Below are 22326 nucleotides of genomic sequence, written 5' to 3' on the forward strand. Positions count from 1 at the left end.
TCTCCCTTACTGAGATGAAGATGAAACTCACTCCAGGAGAGTGAGTGGGAGAGCGGAGGGAAATAGAAACAATAATGAGAGTGTGTGTGTGTGTGTGTGTGTTTGTGTGTGTGGTGACAATGAGGGTTTTAAGTGAGCGCTGGTGTCTCATAGATCTGATATATCATGTAAATCAATGCATATGCAGATATCTGTTTATAGAGATTATATAGGCTATGTTCGTACATCATTTATTTTCCAAAAAAGAAAGGAAAAAGACAGGAGAAAACACTTGTAACATACTGCTAACTCTCGCAGATGCAGCTTCACTGAAAGGAAAACTGGAAGTCGGGCCCAGAATTCATGCAAGGTAAGCATTAAGGTGGATACAATGCAGGAAAAATGCAGCAGACTGCATGTGATGAAAGATGAACGAATGAGACATTTTCTTGACAGCTTTTGTCATGTAGCCTGATGACAGAAGACGCTGCACTAGCCAAGCTCCCAGAATTGGGTGATTGTACCCTGCACAGCTTCTGGCATAATTTGATGCACAGTTAAGCCCATTGTCTATTGTATCTGACAGACTGTGTTGTGAACTGCTGAATAGGCTGTTTCAAGCCAGAAGATTCAGTCGTGTTTTAGCCTCCGAATGTTGGTACAATGTGTTTTTAAAGTGCCGAGTGGGCTCTTTCAAGGCAGTGGGGTCAGCTGTCCCATTAGCCAGCGATATTACAATAACACTCATTAAGCTTTTATGTTCTTTTGGGCACTGCATGGCCTTGTGATTCTCCTCTCTCCAAGGCAAGTGATTTCTTTTTTTTGCTGTTACCATTTATGTCTGTTTCCAACAGGAGAGGCTGCTTTCTCAAGGTTGGAAAGGTCAGAATTGATGGAGGGCTTTGATTGTTCTACTGCAGAGAAGCCTGCGCTTCAGAGAAAATAAAACCAAAAAGCATGTGAAACTCATATAAATGGGTTTGTGGTTTCACAGTGAGGAAAGAGATGTGTTTTTATTTCATCATGATTCGGTAAAATAAGATGAAATGCGATCGAGGCTTGTGCCAAAAATGGTATAGCAGGAGAACAAGAGACACATGGACACAGACCTATAAGGTTCAAAAGACACCCAAAGTGCCACTTTACTTAAATTTTCAAAGTTACAAATAAAAATTCACTTAGTTGACATGGTGAGGATTTCAATTTTAAATCACGAACATATCCAGTGTTGGGAGGCAGAACAGAGCCTCTTCTCTGCTCGCCCGACTTCATGTGTCCTCCCAGCTCAGGAGCAGCTTCTTCCTCTAGTGTCTATGCACAGTCAAACAGCCTCAGAAGCCCTACTGATCAACTAGTACAAGAATAGCTGGCTGAAATGCCACAGATTTGGACTGTAGGCCTTGCAGTTCACTTTTCTACACTGCTATCGCTCTGCAATGCAACTTCCTACCTCCTGAGATTGGGAGAAGAACCAAAAAGACACTAGACAGCATCAACATAGCAACAAAGTATTGTAGCAGCCAAATAGGCATCACTTTCTGTTTGAGATGCATAGAGCTAGACCTGGCCAGGTTAATCTCTCTTTTACAGAAACACGATGAGAAACATGCAACAACGACGACAATACATCATTAATCTCATTGCTTCCTGGGCTTTCTGGGACATTCAAGATCAACGGTTAAATAATTTACAATCCTTCATGAAATAACAGAGAGAGAGAGAGAGAGAGAGATAGAGAGAGAGAGAGAGAGAGAGAGAGAGAGAGAGAGAGAGAGAGAGATCTCAGAGCCTGGGAACGTGTTGTGGAAACACCTTTGAACACTGGAAGGAGCCTGACGGTAGAACACAGAACATGAGATTGCAACCGCTGAAGTACAGGGAGGGTTTAATCCACAATCTGGCCTTCCTGAAGGAAACATATTTACATCCAATACATCAGCTAATGTATCTGGGCTCACAGACTAACCAGAGGCTCTGACATGGACATACAGAGATAGCAGAGAGAGGGACAGGATATAAGAGAAAGGGGAGATAGAGGAGTAATAGAGAAAATAGAGAAGCATGTCCGTGTTAGAAGAGGGTAAAGATTGCAGGTTTGGGGGAAGGTAGAGGCAGAAAGTGGACAGCTTGAGCAGAATTCAGGATCTTGACAGTTGTTGAAATCTAATAGGTTCTGTGTTTTCCATCTGAGGAAAAAGTGAAACACATGAAGAGGATGAGGTTCGGATGAGGTTCACTGAAGAGAGAGATATGGATAAGGGACAGGGAAAAACAGAGCAAGTTCAGGAGCCAAAAGATGGACTGCTTCCAAAGTAAGTGGAGGAGGAGACATTGGAATGGCTTCAGATCTGTGCTGAGTTAACGGAGTTTCCTGGTCGGCTGATGGCAGAATTAAATGGAGCGGAGCTACCACACGTAGCCAGTCTCGTCGTCCTTATCGTCTTCCTCGTCCTCATCGTCCTCGATGGCTCCTCGGGGGTGAATCCGGCCCCGTCTCTTCTTCTGCCGGCTCCGCCCGTTCTGTGAGGGCTCCTCCTCCTGGTCGTCAAGGAGAATGACGGCGCCGCCACTGCCAAAGTCCCCTGATGTCTCCTGGTCCTCATCTGTTGGGAGATGCACAAACACAGAGAGGCTCCATTGGTGTCTGCAAGCTCAGTTACATCAAGTTACACCTGCAAACATTTTAATGTTAAATGTTTTTTTGCACTCATGCTGCATATTGTATGTAGCTACAGTGCAAAACAGGAGTCATTATCTGAGCTGCTGCCTCCAGCATTTTGTGAAGTTGGGACCTTAAAATCCTTCTGAGTTCAGTTCAAAAACAGCCTAGTTACACCTGGGTACAAGTGTACTCTGGATGAGTGGCACTTACAGAGTTAAAATCTGTTTGCGGCCCTTGTGTTTAGGCTATTGAGCAGAGAGCTGCTGCATTGCTACCTGTTTGTTCTATGCAAAGCCGAATGGGAGAACTCCAGGCTGCTCCAGCCTGAGGCCACTCAGTCAGAGTTAGATGAGCTTGTTAGACCGCAGACAAAGGACTGCTGCTGTCAGAGTGTGTGTTTTTGTGTGTGTGTGTGTGTGTGTGTATGGGGTGGGGGGGCGCGCCGGAGAGACACCTCATCAATGTTGGAAGCTGCAATTACTGCCTTTGGACAAAACTAATCTGTGACTGTGAGTTGGCTGTTTGATTGGTAATCAGTATATCTGCCCGGATTCTTTCTCGCTAATTATTGTTATTTTTTACCACAATGAAATCCCTTGACCATTGATTTGCAGCAAAGTGCTTCTATTGGCTTTTTGACCATTCCCTTTGAATATCCACCGCTGGCTTGTTAACTATGGCTTTGACATATCAAGGCACTTAATTAGATATATATTCTTTGTCTGAAGGCATCTTCTGAGACGCCAACATCAGCCAGCATTATCAGCGTTTATTCTCCTCTAAAAGGTAACTCAGTCACTGCTACAAATTCATATTTATAGCAAATCTTTTGACACTACTCTCTGCTGAAAGGTGTGACGGATTTTCCTACTTGACTTGCGAGACGCTGTTGTTTTATCAAAGATACATGAGCAGAATATCAGAGGCAGATAGAATCAGACATATGACCGACAGTAAACCAGCCAGACTGGCTCCAGAGGCATGCCTAATATTATCGATTTCCAAACTCAAATCACTGATGCGTAGATACCGGTAAATATAAAGAGAGACAGGGAGAGATACTGAGCAAAGAAATAGCCCCAAGTTGGAATTGTGGTGCTGTTGGTGTTTCAGTGGTACATTGTGTTTTAAAAGGTACAGTAAGAGAAGCTCTGCAGTCTATCTGGCCTGAAATGAACGACATACAGCAGTCCACCTGGATCAAAGCATTAACTCTGAAAACACAACCAAAACCCTTGTTTAGCCATAAGTGAACATGTGGGTGTGTGCATGTGTGCATGTGTGTGTGTGTGTGTGTGTGTGTGTTGCGGTCTTACCGCAGTTAGGGTTGCCTTGTTTTCTGGAGCCAGCGATCTCGTTGCCATATTTGTCCACACACCAACACTGGCCGGTGCTGCTGTGACACTGGGTTGGTTTGAAGTAGCCCTCCTCGGTACAACGGGGAATATAAAAGCCTAAAGATGGAAAGGAAGGAGAGGAAGAAAGGAGGGGAAAATGTTAGAAAAAGAAAGTAAACAGCATTATGAAAAAAAGGGGGGGAGGGGGTGGAGAACATTAAACTGATAGAAATAGAGGGCAGAATCTGATCCCTCCTGCTGCCCAAAGTTCTTGTGTATTCACAGAGGGAGATGAACAATCAATTACTGTTGTGAAGGTTGCAGGACAACAACCATACATCCTGTTTAAGGGGAAGAAGTCACTTTCAATAACGCGCACACACGCACGCATGCACACACACACACACACACACACACACACACACACACACACACACACACACACACACACACACACACACACACACACACACACACACACACACACACACACACACACACACACACACACTTAGTTCTGTTACCTTTATTTGACCCAGCCCAAGCTCATTTTTCAAGCTGTTTTGTTGTGAGCTGGAACATGAATGATCTGCCCGGAGGCGACAGACGACGTGTACAAAATGTCAGAATGTGCATTATAGTGTGTGCGTACCGTATATTTAATATTACTGATTTAGTTTCTCTGCTTGAAACTATTGTAAAGAGATACAATTGTTCATGCTAGCTTTCACATTAAAGGTGGCCATGTTGTTTTCTCGGACAGGAGTATGTGACTGACAGCTGTCAATCATCCCAACTGACCTATGAGGCTCTTCCTTCGACTCTGGTTCTGGATCCTGCTCTTCTCAGCTTGGCAGGGCAGTCCTACAACCAGAGAAAATACATAATAGTTTAATTAACAGAGCTTGTTTTTCTACCAGCATAATTTCACTGAAACAGCTGCCTCTGTCTTACGAGCTATTCTTCTTACGCCACTCTAACATCTTATTGATTTCTTATATTGGTCACCCTTTCAGTCTTCTATGCATCCTCCTGAATTGCATCTGTCCTCACATCAACTATTGATTTCCAATCTCTGCCTGAATTTATTCCGTATCCTCCTCAATCCACCATCCACTTAAAAGAACAGTCTCAGTACAAAATGCTAGCCTGACAAGCCAGACCCACATCAAGATGTTGGGTCTGGGAACTCACCATTGGCAGGGCTCAATCTGAGGGGCGGGATAAACAGTTGTCTTTCAAATTCCCTCTGCACTCATAGCCAACCAGAACAAAGCTAGTTGATAGATTAAACTTTTGCCGTATCTGGTCGGCAAAACTCTGAACACATCTTCCTTTTTTAAGAATGACTTCAGTGCTTAACTCCAAGTCTTCCAGAGTCGCGGCCAAACCCGATTTTAAAGACCGCTGTTCGCCAGCAGCACGCGGAACCGTCGCAACTCTGCCGTCCTTATGTTAAGCCCACCCAACGACTCTATGCACGATGTGATTGGCCTGACCAGAATTTGGTTTTTCCAGCTTGCAAGCCAACGGAGAGTTGCTAGACTGACCCTGACTGCAAATTACATTTGCTGCTGCTGTCTAAATTTCTAGGCTAACAAAATGTACAATTTACAGAAAACTAGTACCATTAATCCTAATATTTATCTATTTTATTGGTTTTATTTTTACATTAATATTCAATTTTCATCCTTTTTCTTGTGTTCATTAGTCTCAAATTGTTTTTCTGTTTTGCATCTTGTTATTTTATTAACTGCATAACTGATTTGAATTGCACTAAACTGTATAAAAGGTGCTATACGAATTGGTACACTACACCAAGATAAAATCTACAGGTATGGTGGGGAATCGTTATTCAAGAGCCCAAAAGTAGAAGGAACATGAGAGATCAGATGATTTTTATCATATTATGTATAATAATTGATTGTAGATGAATGCAAAAATGTCTATATTGTGTCTGTATATATAATTTTTAATTGCATAGAAAACCTGGGCGTTAGGAAGTATGCTAATTCGGTGTTGAACCAGTAAGTCATCTGCAAAACAGGACGCTTCTAGGGCAGGGACGATTCGTCGACGTAGTCGACGTCATCGATTACATAAATGCGTTGACACAAATAATCTGCGTCGACGCGTCACTAAATAAAATAAATAAATAAAACTTGCGTGCAAATTAATTAATGTAATGCAGAACCACTGTTAGATACGCGGGTTCTAGGGACACCTGATCTGTAGCCCCGCCTTAGCTCTGAAGCTAGCCGAGCTCCTCCGCCTCATGCTCCGCCTACATGCAGTTTTTTGTCAGGTCGACGGTCCAGTGAGTGAGTCAGAGATAGCAGCACGAAAGGAAGAGTATGGCGAGTGGTGGCGACCCACAAGGGTTAGAGGACCCGCCGGCCTCTTTAAGATCGCAAGTTTGGGAAAACTTTGAGACTGTATGGCTGCAGCCTGGAGCCTCCCGTGTCATGTCCTCTCGCCTCATGCCGTCCCCGCCTCGAAAACTTCGGTCTTCAGGTCAGTTCCAGTAGTAGGCTACAGGCGAGAGAGTGGTGGATAAGACAAGGACTGTGTGTCGGCGTCGTTCAGCGGTTGTTGGGTATGTGAGTGGAAATACATCTAACATGCTAACGCATATCTGACACCATCACCCAGATGTGTCAATCACTGGAACGAGACAAAAAAACTGTCCAACTTCTCCTCCCTACAGTGCTTAACCAGCCTTTAGATACAAATAATTAAAGTTAAATTAAAGGAAAAAGAGCTTGGATGTTAAACAAGAGCATATTCATTATTTTACCCACTGTTAAAAAAAAACAAATACAGGTTAATATCTCATACACTACTCTTTTTGCACTTGCTCTGTTTACTTTAACTTTTTATTTTTGTATTCCTCCTGAAAGTGACTTTATTTTGTGGTTGGATTGATAGCCTACAGTGGCTTCAGGTTGCACTAAAAATTCATTTTACTTGAACAGTGCAGTGTTAAACAATTTATTTAAATAAATAGAGATTTGAACCTTATTGAAATTTATTTTGTGTAAATTATTAATAATTGAGCAATGGGAAAATAATCGCTCATTGAAAAATGAATCGTTAGATTAATCGAAAAATGAATTGTTAGATTAGTCGACTAAGTTAAAAAAGAATCGCTAGATTAATCGTTTAAAAAATAATCGGTTGGGACAGCCCTAGACAATTCCACCAAAAAGACACTAGTTTAATGTTTGTTTACAACCTTTCTGATCTTTTTACTTGTCACTAAGTCATCAGATCTCAGAAATGAAATTAGGTAGTAAAGTGTCTTCATAAATAATCAGAATGATGGGCAAAACTATGAAAATTAAATGACAAGTTAATAAAAGACTGATTTGCTTTTCATGTATGCATTGGTTTCTATTCACTTCAGTACTGACTGAATACCTGCTTGAGGTGAACATTTTATTACCTTTTTTTTAAGTTATCATAATGCGATAATTGATGTCCCCACCTTTAGCAACACCCGTATTTATCTATAAACTTCTTAATTTCCTTCCTGCCTTTGTCCTTTTGATTTCAACGTCAGTTTTTTATTGAACCCTCTCCCCCTCCTCACCCTCAGGTTTCTGAAAGCAGTAGCACCACTCGTTGTTAGACAGCTTTCCGTCCTTGAAGGAGTCACAGGAGTTGAAGAGGGGCTTCATGCACAGCTCATACTTGTCCAGGTAGATGGCACTCAGCTCTGATTGGTCCAGCAGGAGGTCAAAGTTCATGTCAAGCTTGTTGAACATCCAGCCCAGTGAGTCCTTACAGATGGGCAAGATGCTGGTGTCAAAGTCTAGAGGAGAAGGGAGACATAGAGGAAAAAATAGATAATGGCATTGTGGAACATTCTTGAAACTGCAGAACATCCAGGTCACCCACATTTTTTTTAAACCTTTTTCAAGTATCACATCTGAGATCTGAGTGTATCTGAGTGTATCTGAGTGTGTGCCATGGCAGAGCTGACATGTGTTCAGACATGTTGACATTACAGAGAACAGAGCAGGGTCGCTCGCTGTCAACTGCTGCCTTCATGAGGACTGAAAAGTGTGTCTGTTCAACAGGAAAGTGCTTCACACACACACACACACACACACACACACACACACACACACACACACACACACACACACACACACACACACACACACACACACACACACACACACACACACACACACAGAGACATATTGTGGGAGGATGTACTCACGTCCAGTGGTGGAGTCTAAGCTGTCAGAGGATTTGAGGTCTCTGTTGGCGTCGAGGTGGAGAACTCCGAACCATTCCTTTAGTCTTGCAGCCAGACTGTGGAGCTCTGTGTCGGTGCAGGCTACACACACACACACACACACACACACACACACACACACACACACACACACACACACACACACACACACACACACACACACACACACACACACACACACACACACACACACACACACACACACACACACACACACACAATAATGAGGAGAGGGGAAGCTGTCAATCTAATGCTGTCATCAGAGGAGAGAAAAACAATTATTGTCTTGCTCCTTATCAAACTTAAATTTTTCTGCTGTGTACTTTTCCTCTCTGTGTTCTTTCGTTTCCTTTTCTTCATCCAACTGTTCTTCTTGAGTAAATACAGTGGAGTGATAACACACACTGAACTGGTTGGCAGTTACCATAGGAACCCAATCTGACATACACACACGCAAATACAAATACAGTGGATTTTCCTCATCTGCTGTAATCTACATCTGTTCAACATTTAGTGTTTTTGTTCAGATGATTGATTTTATCCATGTGGGAAAACACACACACACACACATGGACCAAAAATGTAATCTTGCAGTGGCCACTTGTTTTTTATTCAAATACAAATTAATTTTAATAGAGAAGCCCTTGGCCCCCCAGGTCGTGTTCTTGGACGGGGTGAGAGGGGTGAGGAGGTTGGCGTCGGTGGATCTGAGCTTGCGGGTAGGAGTATGATAGTTCAGGAGGTCAGTGATGTAGTTGAAGGCTTGTAGTTTGTGGAGGTAGTAGTAGGTGAGAATTTTTAACCGGATTATGCACGATAAACTAAAAATAAAGTTGATCCAACACGGTCATGCAAGTTGATGCTACTCTCCATGCTACTGCTCAAAAAGAGCACAAACTGAACAATACAAATGATGATATGCCTAATTAAAAGTATGAACCAGCCTCTGTTGCTGCCTAAAGGATCCCTTGTTCTTACAGCTCTGTGGGACTGACAGGGTCTGCCTGCAATCCAAGCAGCCTCTGCCTGTCTCCCTCTGCGCCTCTGTCAATCTCCGTCTCCCTTTCTCTTTCTCTCCTGCATGTGATTGACATATTTTCTTTCCTCCATTCTGTTCCTTTTGAGAGCTTAATAAATGTGCCTGAAGGACAAGAGCCATTTTCCACCTCGTGCTGAGCCTTCCAATTCAGAACGCTCCAGCTTTATCATGGCTGATAGAAAATGCAGAAGGAGGTTGTTAGCATTGTGTGGGAGTGGATTTTTTTTTAGCAGGTTGAGAGGTGTTTCTGTTTTTGTTAAGTCACATTCCTCATTCTGTTGTCAAAATATGTTCTGTGTCCTAGCATGGATGCAGACACGTGCATACACACACCCAGAGACACACCCATACATAAACATTTTATAGTAATACTTTGGGACTGTGCCATTATTGCAGCTGCTATAAAACAGAGGACGCCCCAGGTAACAGACTGGAGCTGAGGGCAGGACTGATAACATTTATCAGGCTGGCTATCTGTGTGACATTACGTCTGGAATCCCAAGGTGTCTGTGTTTATGTGTGTGTGTGTGTTTATGTGTTTATGTGTGTGTGTGTGTGTGTGTGTGTGTGTGTATGTGTGTGATATAACCCTTCAGGACCAGACAGATAACATTTTAGAGTGCTCTTCATTTCCACGGTCTGGAGCAGAGAAAGAGAGAACAAAATACCAAGAGCCACAACAATATCTGTCTTCACCTCCTAATTACATTCTTCCTCTGGCAGAAGTGGAGGCTGTAGCATGTAGCATTTTCCTTTCTGTTCCCACTCCCTGTCATTTAAATCACTCTCTGCTTTTCAATTCTTTTGTTGCCTTTAAGGACTTCTTGCTCATTTCTCTCTATTGCCTATTCATGTCCAATCTCTCTCTCTCTCTCTCTCTCCTCTATCTCTATCAATTTTCTGTGATTCAATAGAAGCCACCTGGCTGTACCTATGCAGTTTCTTTTAAACTTGGAGGAACACTTTGATATGCCCAGCTCTTGTATTTCTTACTCTCACCTAAATTGCATTCAGTGCTTCATTTCCCATCTCCCCCCTCGCACATCCCCCTACTGAGTCCCAAGATTGTTTCTGTTTTTTTCTTTGATATCCAGCCCCTCTGTCTCTCTTCTCATTCCTCCACTTTTTCCACTTTTCTCTCAGCTGCTCTCTCCAGCTTTCCTCTCAAGTCTCTTGGATTTTGCAGTACGCCCCACAATGAGTCTCGATGGACCCTCTTATCTCTCTCTCAGTGTGACCCAAATTGTTTCGGACGGGCCCGACACTGCTGCCTGTGTAAGGACTCCTTTTGTTGAGCAACGAGTTGGAAAGCTGGAGCTGAAAACTTTCACGCACTGAAGGGACACAACACACAGATAAAATGGCCTGCTTACCATTTTTCTCTCTCTCTTTCCGAGCCACAGCAGGGTCAGGCAGGCTTAAAGATGTCAGACACACAATCAACATCAAAGCCCCATCCACAGGCAGTTACAAAAATTACACAGTTATGGCAGAAGTGGACGATTGATGTGGGATTCAACAAGTGATGTTGCTGCTCTCAGTAGAAAACCTGATCAAGTGTCTCAGAACCACTTTACAGAACAACACTCAAAGTTTGACTCAAAGAAAAAATGGATCATACATTACCGTGACTGTAGCCGAGGTTTCTTTACTCCTAAGCCTAACACTAGAGTCACATACTGTATGCTCACTATGATTTCTTTGAATGTAGTTTGGCTGATTTCCTACTCCAAAACACATTTAGCACAAGCCCTGGTATATCCATATTCAACCACTCTCCAGTCAGCCTTATCTTCAGGTTATTTTGGTCGTGTTGTCCATGTTGTTCAGCAGGCTATAAACAGACTGTACATGTAAAAGGAAATGCCTATGGTATCCATGTAAACAAGACTGCCATACTAGAATTTTGGACTGTTTAAATCTGCTTTTCAAATGCTGTACACTAAATCAGTGTTTCCCAGCCTGGGGTTTGGTATTCCTGCAAGGAGTCACAAAATGAATCTTAGGAGTCATGAGATGATTAACAGCATAGGAAGAAAGAAAAACATATTTCTGCTGTTTTTTTTCTCTGACACTTTCTTTGTTGTAAATGCTGATAGTTTCACCCTCTCAGGCTTAAAAACATTATTCAAATAAAACAACAACCAACAACCTGAGAAAGGAAAATTCTTCTTGCGCACAACTAATAGACATATCATGCAACATGTGATAAGGAGCCTAAACAATTGTTTCATTTTAAAGGGCCATATTGCAGAAAGGTTGGAAACCATGGCACAAAATGAACAATTTGCCTGGCTGATTATGCAAAACCTTCGCCATTATTCATTTGACAAAATATGTTCCCATTATTAATTAAACTTTTTGTTCACATATCTATGGTGGCTGGCAGGGGCTCATGTTATGCTCAATGAAGCAGATATTAATGTTGCAATGTTTTTTAATTAATTTGGCTATTGTTCAATTTATAGCTTTTTCCCAGGGTTTTATAATGTATTCATTTCTCAAAAAGGCCCTTTTTTTAAATTGAAAACTACAAAACAGACCAAGCTGTGATATGAAAGAAACTGGGAACTGGTGTGTAAAACAAAGAATAAACATACCCTTTCACCACGGCAACCACTACTCATGACTTCCTGTTATAACTGATGCTATCTGCTCCACTTCCAACCCATCACATATTGTTTGACGGTTAACTTTTACAAAGGATGAAGTGGTAGCAGACAGCTAGACACACCAGCTGGTTTCACACAGGAGGAGAAGAAGAATCGATCAGAGCTGTGGGGCAAATATCAAACACTGAATCGTGGCTGGGAATTAACTTCATATCCATCTTCCTTCATCCCTTCTTCCCTCTCACCCAGTACTTTCTCGCTTCTGCTGTCTTTCATGTCTGCAAACTCAGATCAGTGGAAACTGGCAGCCAAAAAATCCACAAGCCACCAATTTTCCATAGACTTACACACCCATAAACTACTAGCTGTAAGTGGCAAAGTAAAGCTAAACTGTGAGCACGCAAGATATAATGTAGAAACAAGTTCTCTTCCTGTTATAATGTGATGAATTTCTACTAAACAGACTAACTGATTAATTCAGGACAAAGAGCTACATACACGACAGGCTATAGGAGTGCTTCTTTCTTGTGTCAATTAGAAAAGACAATGTGCCATGAAGAAGCAGCTTTAGTTTGCATTTTGGGGAAGTTGTGGACAGTAGGGTGAAGACAAAGTCACCACAATGAATCAAACCACTACTCACTGAGATGCATCATCAGCTGACTCACGCAACATCCCTGTCTCCTACGAACCACATTTTTTATATGACTACTTAACTTGAAATGTAATTGTTGCCTGGATACCATTCAATGGCAACATCCAGAATACAATCCAGGAAGCGTGACATCCTGATACTGCAGCACAGGACTTTGACACTGTAGACAGAGTTTTGTGTCCCGTTTCTTGTTATGTCCAGGCTAATAAAACACTCAGATAAGACAGTTTTTTTTAAGTGTGACACGGTCGCGTACTTTTTCTATGATTTTGAAGTGGATTTATGGAAGTTAATTTGAAATTGACATCAGCAATGATGATATTCTTGAAAGGCGAGGGGAGACACACCTCACATATTGAAAACCTCTGTTCTAAGGGTAAGGGAAAGATCATGGTCTTTAGATTCTGGTTGACGTTGTCGTCTATCTGATTCATAATGAGCCATGAAAAGCTAAAGCTTCATATACATTCACATTAAATCCAGCAGTTTTCTTGCATGTAAATCTCTACAGTTATGACACTAAATCTATCGTCTAACTATGAAAAACATGAAACGCTGCTGCATCTTATGGAAATGAAACTGATCTTTTATATCTAATCGGTACTTAAAAAGTATCGTATGTAATGAAAACACCCCATTTAACAAGGCATACCAAAAATAAGCCATACCCAGCGACATATCAATCAATCATTTATTCATTATTAGGTTTGTCAGAACAATTTGTTGAACAAAATCAACAAATTGTGTCCATCTTGTTCATTGGAGATGAATCCTCTTTCTTCCCTTTTAGTTTGGCACAAACATGCAACCGTCTAGCTCCATCACCAGATGTTGTGCTTGCGACTGCAATTAGGAGGTGATTCAGTGCAACATTCCCAAATTATGTATGGTGGCAATTCCTCCAGGCTGTGTTAGGTTAAGAGATAAATGCGTCCTCCAAACTTCCTAATATATAACTCCAACCATCAGGAGAAGTCGGGCTTTGCATCCCTCCATCGGTCTCCTTTATCATTGATACATGATTAACTAAGTTTGTCATATGAAAGAGAAGGAGTGGCTCTAAATGTAGACAGACGAACAGTGTGTGGTGATCACCTTGAGACATCAGGAGCATGTCTGATCAGATCAAGATGAAAGGCAGATGGAAAGGGAGAGACAGGAGGCGGTGGAGTAAGGTGACACTTTTTAATAAGGTAACAGAAGGAGAAAGAAATGGACTAAGACAGTCAGATAGGAGATATGAGGAAGATAGAAGGTCAGATTCATTAAAAAGATACAAGGATATGTTTGATTTTATTTGCCTCAAGCTATCAGATCCCAAAAACAATCTCACTGGCAGTGAGTTAAGGTTAGCCCAGATAATGATCAGTAATACACTGTCTGCACAGAGAGGGAGATGGGAAGAGATAGAAGTGAGTTCGATACAAAGAGAGAGGCAAAAAGAGAACCATGCAGTTTAAATTTCAAGACTGCTTTTGCAAACTGAGCTTGTTTTACTAAGAATTCTCCAATCATTTGCTGGTAGGACTTGGATGTACAGTAGGTTAGGTTTTGATTGAGGTTTACATTCAGGTTAGCATGAAAAATAGCAAGTGTTAATTAGTGAATGGATTTGATGAACAACAGAATATTCACAGATATTCTTTTCTCTAATCTCAAACATGCACACACTACAAGATTTGAAAATGGGGCGACCTCGAGCTCACCCAGTAAGAGCGTGCGCCCCATGTAGACTGAGTCCTTTGCAGCGGCCCAGGTTCGAGTCCGACCTGCGGCCCTTTGCTGCGTGTCATCCTCCATCTCTCTCCCACCTTTCCTGTCTCTCCACTGTCACTGAAAAAATGCCCCCAAAAATAATCTTAAAAAAAAAAAAAATGATTTGAAAATAATTGTGCATCACACACTACAGGATAGATTATCGTGCCAGAAGGAGCAATGCACTACCTCACGTGATCTCATGGGGAAGCAGATGTAAACAAAATGGAGACTGACGTGGGGCAACAACTTGTAGCGTTAATAATGCTTTGCAGTGACAAGAAAGAAACACAGAGGTAAAATTAGTGTGGATTAAAAAGTGGTTGGGGAGACACGGTCAACACAGGTCGTCCGTTCTTGGTTCTTCAGCGAGAACTGGAGGTGAGGGTTCTGTTTTGTGTTGCTTGGCAACACCATCAGCTGCTGCGGGACCCATTGGCTATTGAGAAAGTACTACTGACGTAATTATCCAGATTTTAACTCCTAAATATCAAACATGACTGAAATTGTCGGGGCAGCCCTGATGCAGCTGCAAACCGTTTGGGAGGTTTAAGATTGGATGTGTAATTCGCTCACATTACCAGATATTCTGGGCCGAACATCGGAACTGATCCTGGTCCTGGACTAGATTTCTCCGCTGATTATCAGGAGGGGGGAATTAGGGATAAATCGGCCCGACTACTCCTGTAGTTTAAATTAAGTACTTTTGCTGTGTTACGTATTTGGTATTTGGAGCAGTGCACTAACAACTGACAGACAAACAGTGTACAGCATTGGGTGTTAATGTGAGACTAACCCAGTTTTGCATCACCATAACAAAGTCCCTGCCACGATGTAGCTTGTCAGGAAACCGTAAACATCCTTTTTAAGTGTTTGAACAAATGACCATTGCAACTTTTATTTTGTCTCAAGAGGACATACTAAACTTCTCTACAGGCACTTTTCACACTAGTCAGCAGTTTGGAAAGAATCCCTAAGCAATTGGCATGTGTTAGAAGAGGATAGGAAGTGTGGAGGCAGAAGAGAGGAGAACACAATCTGTCCTCCTGTGTGTTCTCTGTGGAGCTGTGGTAGAGAATTGCCAGGAACATTTTTAATTTAGCGAGGGGATTTAGCCCATTCAGCCCTAACTTGTTTTATCAATGCCGTTGTTCAACAGTAGCTGAGAGAAAATTAACTATTGTTACTAAAAAAAAAAAAAACTGTTGGACCACAACCAGTACGGACTGAGACCTTTACACATGATCACCAGCAGGATTGTTTGTGTCAGCTCAAGATGACTTGTTTCTATGTGAGAGAGTGATGAGGATGTACACCGTCACCGCAGTGCTGCCTCAGGGGTGAATGACAGATCAAATTAGATCTCAGTGCCTCTGTGTCGATGTGTTAACCTTTGCTGACAAACAGGCAAACAGCTACAATGGATTTTTTTCTGGATAAATCCTGTTTATGTCATCATTAGGAGAGATCCTAATTAATAATTAAAATAAAGATTACACCAAATTAGCAATTAACATATACAATTAACCTGTAATAAGGGCCTAATTTTACTATTTTATAGATTTTGTTTGTGTGGAATTCTTGCCTTTATTGACTGTAAAGACAGAGACTAGAAATGGAGAGAAGAGAGAAGGGGTATGACATTCAACATAGGTCCCAAGGCTGGCGTTGAACCCGGGACGTTGTGATAATGTGGCATGGGCTATAACAGCTTAGCTATGAAGATACTCCATTATGTCTTAATCTTTTTTTTTATAATTTCTCTTAGTTCCAGACAGTTTCTGCCTTGTCTCAAGACTTTGCAGGATCTATTTGTGTCAATATGACCCAATGTCAAAAGCTAAGTAAATGGTTGGACTTCATGTTTAATATTAAGGGATGCATTTCTCTGAGTCCTTTGTGCAATGAATAAAAGGGTAGAGAAATTGGAAAAAGACAACAAAGTGCAGGTGGAACTTTAACCCAACACTATGCAAAATGATGGCTTGGAGGCTTGAAGACAAAAAATAAATGAGCAACAGACAGAGATGGGAGAGTGAGGAGAGTGTGGAAGAGATGTGTCTGACAAGTTCCCCACATACCCACTAACACAGTGAAAAATAAAGGTTATGAGTGTGGTTGGCAAAAGTACTCATAAAGTATAATATTTGAAGCCTTCCACTGTGCCTTGTCTAATGAAAAAACAATATTTACCCTGCACTCCAAATAAACAGTATATTGAAGCACACACTTACTGTAGCATCTACAATCAAAATCAGGGGAGTGACAGAAAGAGAAGATGGAAAGAAAGAGATTCACCTATACAAGCTGCTTTTTGAATTCTTCCTCCTCAAAGCAGCTCTTCACACAGCTCCATTAGAGGCTCTAATAATCATTCAGAAATAATAAATATATATTTCAACTATTCTGCTAAAGAACGAAGCATGTTGTACAATTGGGCTGTGTTCGAAATCACTTCCTATAGTATTAACCCTCCGCCATTTTATTTGAATGTCCAAATTCTGAATATGAATTTCATGCACGATATAATGCCCTCAAAAATCCTGACACCGTGGCCACAGTATATGTACTACTTCCTGTTAACAATCCCACGATGCAATGCTTTGCAGTTTAATATGTGACCATTTCAGTTGTGCAACACTACACCTGTTCGAAAAATGACGTTGATAAATAAGTGTCCGAAATCACCGTTTACCTCTAACTATAGAGTAAACTAATGAGTAGGGCTGTGTATTGGCAAGAATCTGGCGATACGATACGATACGATACATGGGTCACGATTCAATATATTGCAATATATTTTGATACTCTGCGTAAGGCGATATATTGGGATTTTTTTAAAGTATAATTTTAGAAAAACTAATATTTAAAAAAAGACATGATGTTCATAAAAGTCAAAGAGGATTACTTTAGGTAAACAATTCAGTACAAAGCAAACCAAACTGCCAGTTTGGGATTGTGGTTCACAGGTTCTTAGTGAGCAAATTTGTATATGCTAAAGTAGGCCAAAGTTCAGCCATAGCTACATTGTTAGCTTCTAGCAAAAAGTCAGGCACTGCTAGGTACTGTTAGGCAAGGACACTAGTGGTGCGTCTCAGCATAGCCATCTAGCGGTAGGGGGTTTAAACACAACAGAAACGTGAACCACTGTCTTACATGAATATAATAAATATAACATAAAAAAAAAGAAATAAAAAAGAAATTGCCTTTTTGAAAATCGATACAGTACTGCAAAATAAAATATTGCGATATTCAAGTGTATTGAGTTTTTCTTAATGAGGGTTTGTTAAATAAGGAGTAGTGAGTGAGTGAACGAGGGATTGATTTCCAACACTTGACCACACACACCCTAATCAGTGGAGTCAAAACAGGTGTTTTCAATCAGGCTAACGACCTGCTCTGACTTCACTGATTAGTTTCACCTGAGAGAAACTTTTTTATGCCCTGTAGGATTCAATGTTGACTGAACCGCAATGAACTAGAAACATTATTGATATTTCATCTCTTGTGCCATAATTACAGTAACATATTGTACTGTGATGCCGCTGATATGAATGTGCTTAATAATCAAACGACAAGAGTACTACGGATAATAATGTATGCGAAAATACAAAAGCTCAGTGAGCTCAGTGGCCTCAGCAAAGCCGCTGCTGCAGGTATATGACAGTGTATATGGTCACGTCACATCACATATGGATGTCTAACAAAACCTCTACATACTTTTGCTTGATTTAAGCAGCTCAGTGCCACTTTAATTAGATTAGTTCTGCCTGTCTAGCTGATGTCAACTCACCACGGCACTTACCTCATCTGCCCTCTACACACCACACACACACACACACACACACACACACACACACACACACACACACACACACACACACACACACACAGAGGGCACAAAGCTGTTACTGTAGCATGCTTTTTTTTTAAATCAGTGTCAATGAGGGTTGAGGGAGGTTAGGAGTAGGGAGACCAATGAATTTAGAGGCATTTGGTGTAATTTGATGTGACTGGGAATGTCTCAAAACCAAACCAAAATATGTTTCAAAATATGCCAAAACATTTTTGTATAAAAGACTTTTAAACAATGTTCAACAATTATTATAACTGCCATACATATTATTTCTGTTATTATGTAATATGTTTTTGCTAGATTTATTTAATCATTCATGAATACTCAGTATTGATAAAACTAAAGTACATTTTGCGTTGCACACGGACACCTTTTAAGGTGCAATAGGAAAAACACATGGAGTGAGATGGGTTTTTTTTGCCGTGTGTGATGAAAGGAGTTACTCATGTTTTGAACAGAGAAGTAAGAAGATGTTTTTTCATTTAAGTTTTTTGAACCGGGTATTTGCAAGTGAACTCATTCCCTCTTGGTTATATGCAGCCAGCGAGGTATGTGTATTACGTTCGTATTTCCAGAGTATATTTGTATTTACCTCTTTATAGTGTATGTGAACGTGTTCTTTTATATTGTCATATCGCAGTTTGACGGTGGATTTCATTGACGGTGAATAGCCAATGACTGTACGTGATGGCGGAGAAAAGGGTGACAAGTACAATAAATCCATCAGTAACCAGAACCATGGTGTCGTCTATTTCCTGGAGGGAGTGATAATTATTTCATCTAATTTCAGCCATGATAAATATGTATTTACTAGCATTCCCAACTGTGCTTTGTAATGGTTATTGCAATATTAAGAGTAATACAACCAAACAGTATACACAGTAAATATTTATTATCAAGATATATACTGTAGTTAAACTGGCTAAATATACGTTTACATATCGTCCAAACCATCTGACATTCTGAATCTCCAGTGTAAAAGTGATTATTATCCATTATTCATATTAATATGGAACTAGCTACAATAACAGGTGTTGTGTGAGCAGAGATATTTACCTGTCTGGTATGAATGCGCAGACTCGGATTGAACCTGTGGCTATCAGTAAACATAGAGGAGTGATAACACATCCTGAACTGTTGCAATCTTTTGTCTGTTACCATAGGAACACAATCTGACACACACACACACACACACACACACACACACACACACACACACACACACACACACACACACACACACACACACACAGTGTTTTCCTCACCTACTGCCATCTCCATCTGTTTACCATTTTGTGTTGCTGATCTAATGAGAGATTCTATCATCACTGCTACCTCTGAATGCACAAATATTTGGACTTGCTATCTCATTGATGGTCTGAAGACAGACCAACCGGAAAGTACAGTGACATTCATGAGAAGAAGATAGAACCAGAGGGAGAGAGAGAACATGAGGAGGACGATGTTTAAACAGAAAAAAAGAGTCAAAGCAGAGAGTCAAGAGTGAAAAGTTGACACTGTCCAAGATCTGGAAAAAGATTATCTTTCTCTTAATATAAACGCATCCACTCTGTTTACTCTCAGAGTCAAGCTGTCAGCAAACCAGACACATAATTATAGTTTCTACTGAACAAAGATGGAGGGGAATTAATTAGACAACAGTCAAGTTGGTAAAACACTTCTACATTACATCATCACTCTCTGTTCCCTTAATCATTCAGACTTAAACTAATGAAGGGGAGAATTAGATAGTGAGGAAGCTGTTATTAATTAGCAGACACATTTTGTTTGTATTAAATGTTATGTATCTTATAAATGCTTTCTAATCAGAGAGTCATTAAAAAAAGACCAGTGAGGGCAGAATATGTTATTGTGTATGAGGGGTATAAGCATGTTCAAATATTCAATATTCCAACTAGACAGAGAAATGGATAGGTAGATAGATTCAAACGACACCCCACGCACGCAGCGCACACACACACACACACACACACACACACACACACACACACACACACACACACACACACACACACACACACACACACACACACACACACACACACACACACACACACACACACACAAAGTTAAACCATCCCACTACTCCCCCATCTGGAAGAGAGGAAACCTGTAACAATAACAATCCATCCATTTCTGTGCTGCTTTCTTTTAGATTGCATTTTTCCTCCAGAATCTCTCCATTCATCTACTGAAATCCTATTTTCATGGCAAACAATAAGACACACACACTCACTCCATCACTGCTCCCTGTAGCTGTCAGAAAATGGCTTGGGTAGGGTGGAGGTGATGGAATGGGAAGAAAATAACATGAGTAAGTGTGTGAGTGTGTGTGTGTGTATGTATGTGTGTGTCGTCGTAACCAGTGGTGGAAGAAGTATTCAGATCCTTCAAGTACTAATACCTGACTGTAAACATACTCTGTTACAAGTAAAAGTCCTGCCTTGAAAATGTTACTTAAGTAAAAGTATGTAAGTATCATCAGGAAAACGTACTTAGAGTATTAAAAGTAAAAGTACTCAATGCAGAAAAATCCTCACATTTTAGAAACTGGAAACGATCAAAACAGTTCTGTCAATCAACTAAGTGTTGAATCGTCTAATCATTTTCATTTCAGCTGGACCGTTATATTGTTGGGTCGTTTAATTTATAATAAATCAATCAATCTATTTTATAAACTACATGTATTTTGTGTGCAAAAATCTTAATTTGTAAAATAACTAGCTGTCAGATTACAGTTTTTCTTGATTGCTTTGACCTGCTTAAGGAAACTGGGATCCACTCGGTTTTCATCATCACTGTCTCAGCAGAGCAGAAGACACCTCTTGCAAATGTGTTAACCCTTTCTCATTGGTTTGACACATTTTCCCCACCCTTTTACAGAACAGTTAACACGGATGTCATTCAAGCAGTCCAAACTCTGTTGTTTTAGCTATGGTAACCAAACAGAAACCATCTGTTCCTTACTATTAGAAACTACCTACATCAGTATGAAATCACTGACGAACCTGTTTGACACTCCTACACACAAATCTTCAATTAGCAATCAGTCTGCAGGCCTTACAGTTTTTCTTGATTGCTTTGACCTGCTTAAAGAAACTGGGATCCACTTGGTTTTCATCATCACTGTCTCAGCAGAGCAGAAGACACCTATTGCAAATGTGTTAACCCTTTCTCATTGGATTGACACATTTTCCCCACCCTTTTGCAGAACAGTTAACACGGCTGTCATTCAAGCAGTCCAAACTCCATTGTTTTAGCTATGGTAACCAAACAGAAACCATTTGTTCCTAACTATTAGAAACTACCTACATCATTATGAAATCATTGAAGCACCTGTTTGACACTCCTTGACACAAATCTTCAATTAGCAATCAGTCAGCAGGGTTAGGCCATGTGGCCCCATCGTCAAGACAGAAGAGACTGAGTATCAATAGTGGCTATTTCTTATACTCTACAGTAATAGATGTTTATACTTTACTGTAATAGATTTTATTTTTATTTTCTTAATTTCCTGTACTCTAATAGATTTTATTTTGGTTTGGTTTGTATGTATGTATTTTGTGTAATATTTACAGTATTTCAGTTTTCAGCCACAGTGAAAATAAGAATCAATGGAATCAGTAAAATTTGCATCAAAGCATTTCTGATTCTGGATCCAATTCTTTGCAAGAAGGCAAATTTGACAACAAATGGCACTGGCATGAAAGCTATGTACAGTAATAGGCCACAATGAAAAGCAATGGTGCACTGATTCGCACTGAGTGCTGTATTTTGTATTTTGTTGTCCACTGTGTAATGGTTGATTGGAAGAGCTCATACACTTGTTTGCAAGTTGTGTTGTTGGAAGGCAAAATTTGCTTTTGGTGCATATTTTAAATGTTTTGGCACGGTTAGAGCCTTTCGCAAACAAAATGTTTCGTTTTGACCATGAGCGTCACTGTTTCGGGCTGTGTGTTAACTGTTTTGAAAATGTGGAGTTTGAGTTGACTGCTGCATCAAAGCAATCAAGAAAAACTGTAATGTGATGTGGATGAGGCCATGTGGCCCCATAGATCAGTCAGCAGGGTTAGGCCATGTGGCCCCATCGTCAAGACAGAAGAGACTGAGTATCAATAGTGGCTATTTCTTATACTGTACAGT

At 40.7% G+C, this 22326-nt stretch overlaps 1 protein-coding gene across 4 annotated transcripts in view; it reads right to left on the reverse strand.

The window, feature by feature from the left end:
- Positions 1-1091: 1091 nt before the first annotated feature.
- Positions 1092-22326, reverse strand: part of spock1 (SPARC (osteonectin), cwcv and kazal like domains proteoglycan 1) — a 100409-nt gene continuing 79174 nt past the window's right edge. For all 4 annotated transcript variants that reach the window (XM_039812994.1, XM_039812996.1, XM_039812995.1 and 1 more), the window contains 5 exons: positions 8207-8326; positions 7571-7792; positions 4780-4842; positions 3958-4095; positions 1092-2582 (listed from right to left, as the gene is read on the reverse strand). In XM_039812994.1, the coding sequence (XP_039668928.1) occupies positions 2386-2582; positions 3958-4095; positions 4780-4842; positions 7571-7792; positions 8207-8326 (740 nt within the window). In that variant the 3' untranslated portion in view covers positions 1092-2385. The remainder of the gene's footprint in view (positions 2583-3957; positions 4096-4779; positions 4843-7570; positions 7793-8206; positions 8327-22326) is intronic.

This window comes from Perca fluviatilis, chromosome 10 (assembly GCF_010015445.1).
Source record: "Perca fluviatilis chromosome 10, GENO_Pfluv_1.0, whole genome shotgun sequence".
NCBI classification, from domain to species: domain Eukaryota; kingdom Metazoa; phylum Chordata; class Actinopteri; order Perciformes; family Percidae; genus Perca; species Perca fluviatilis.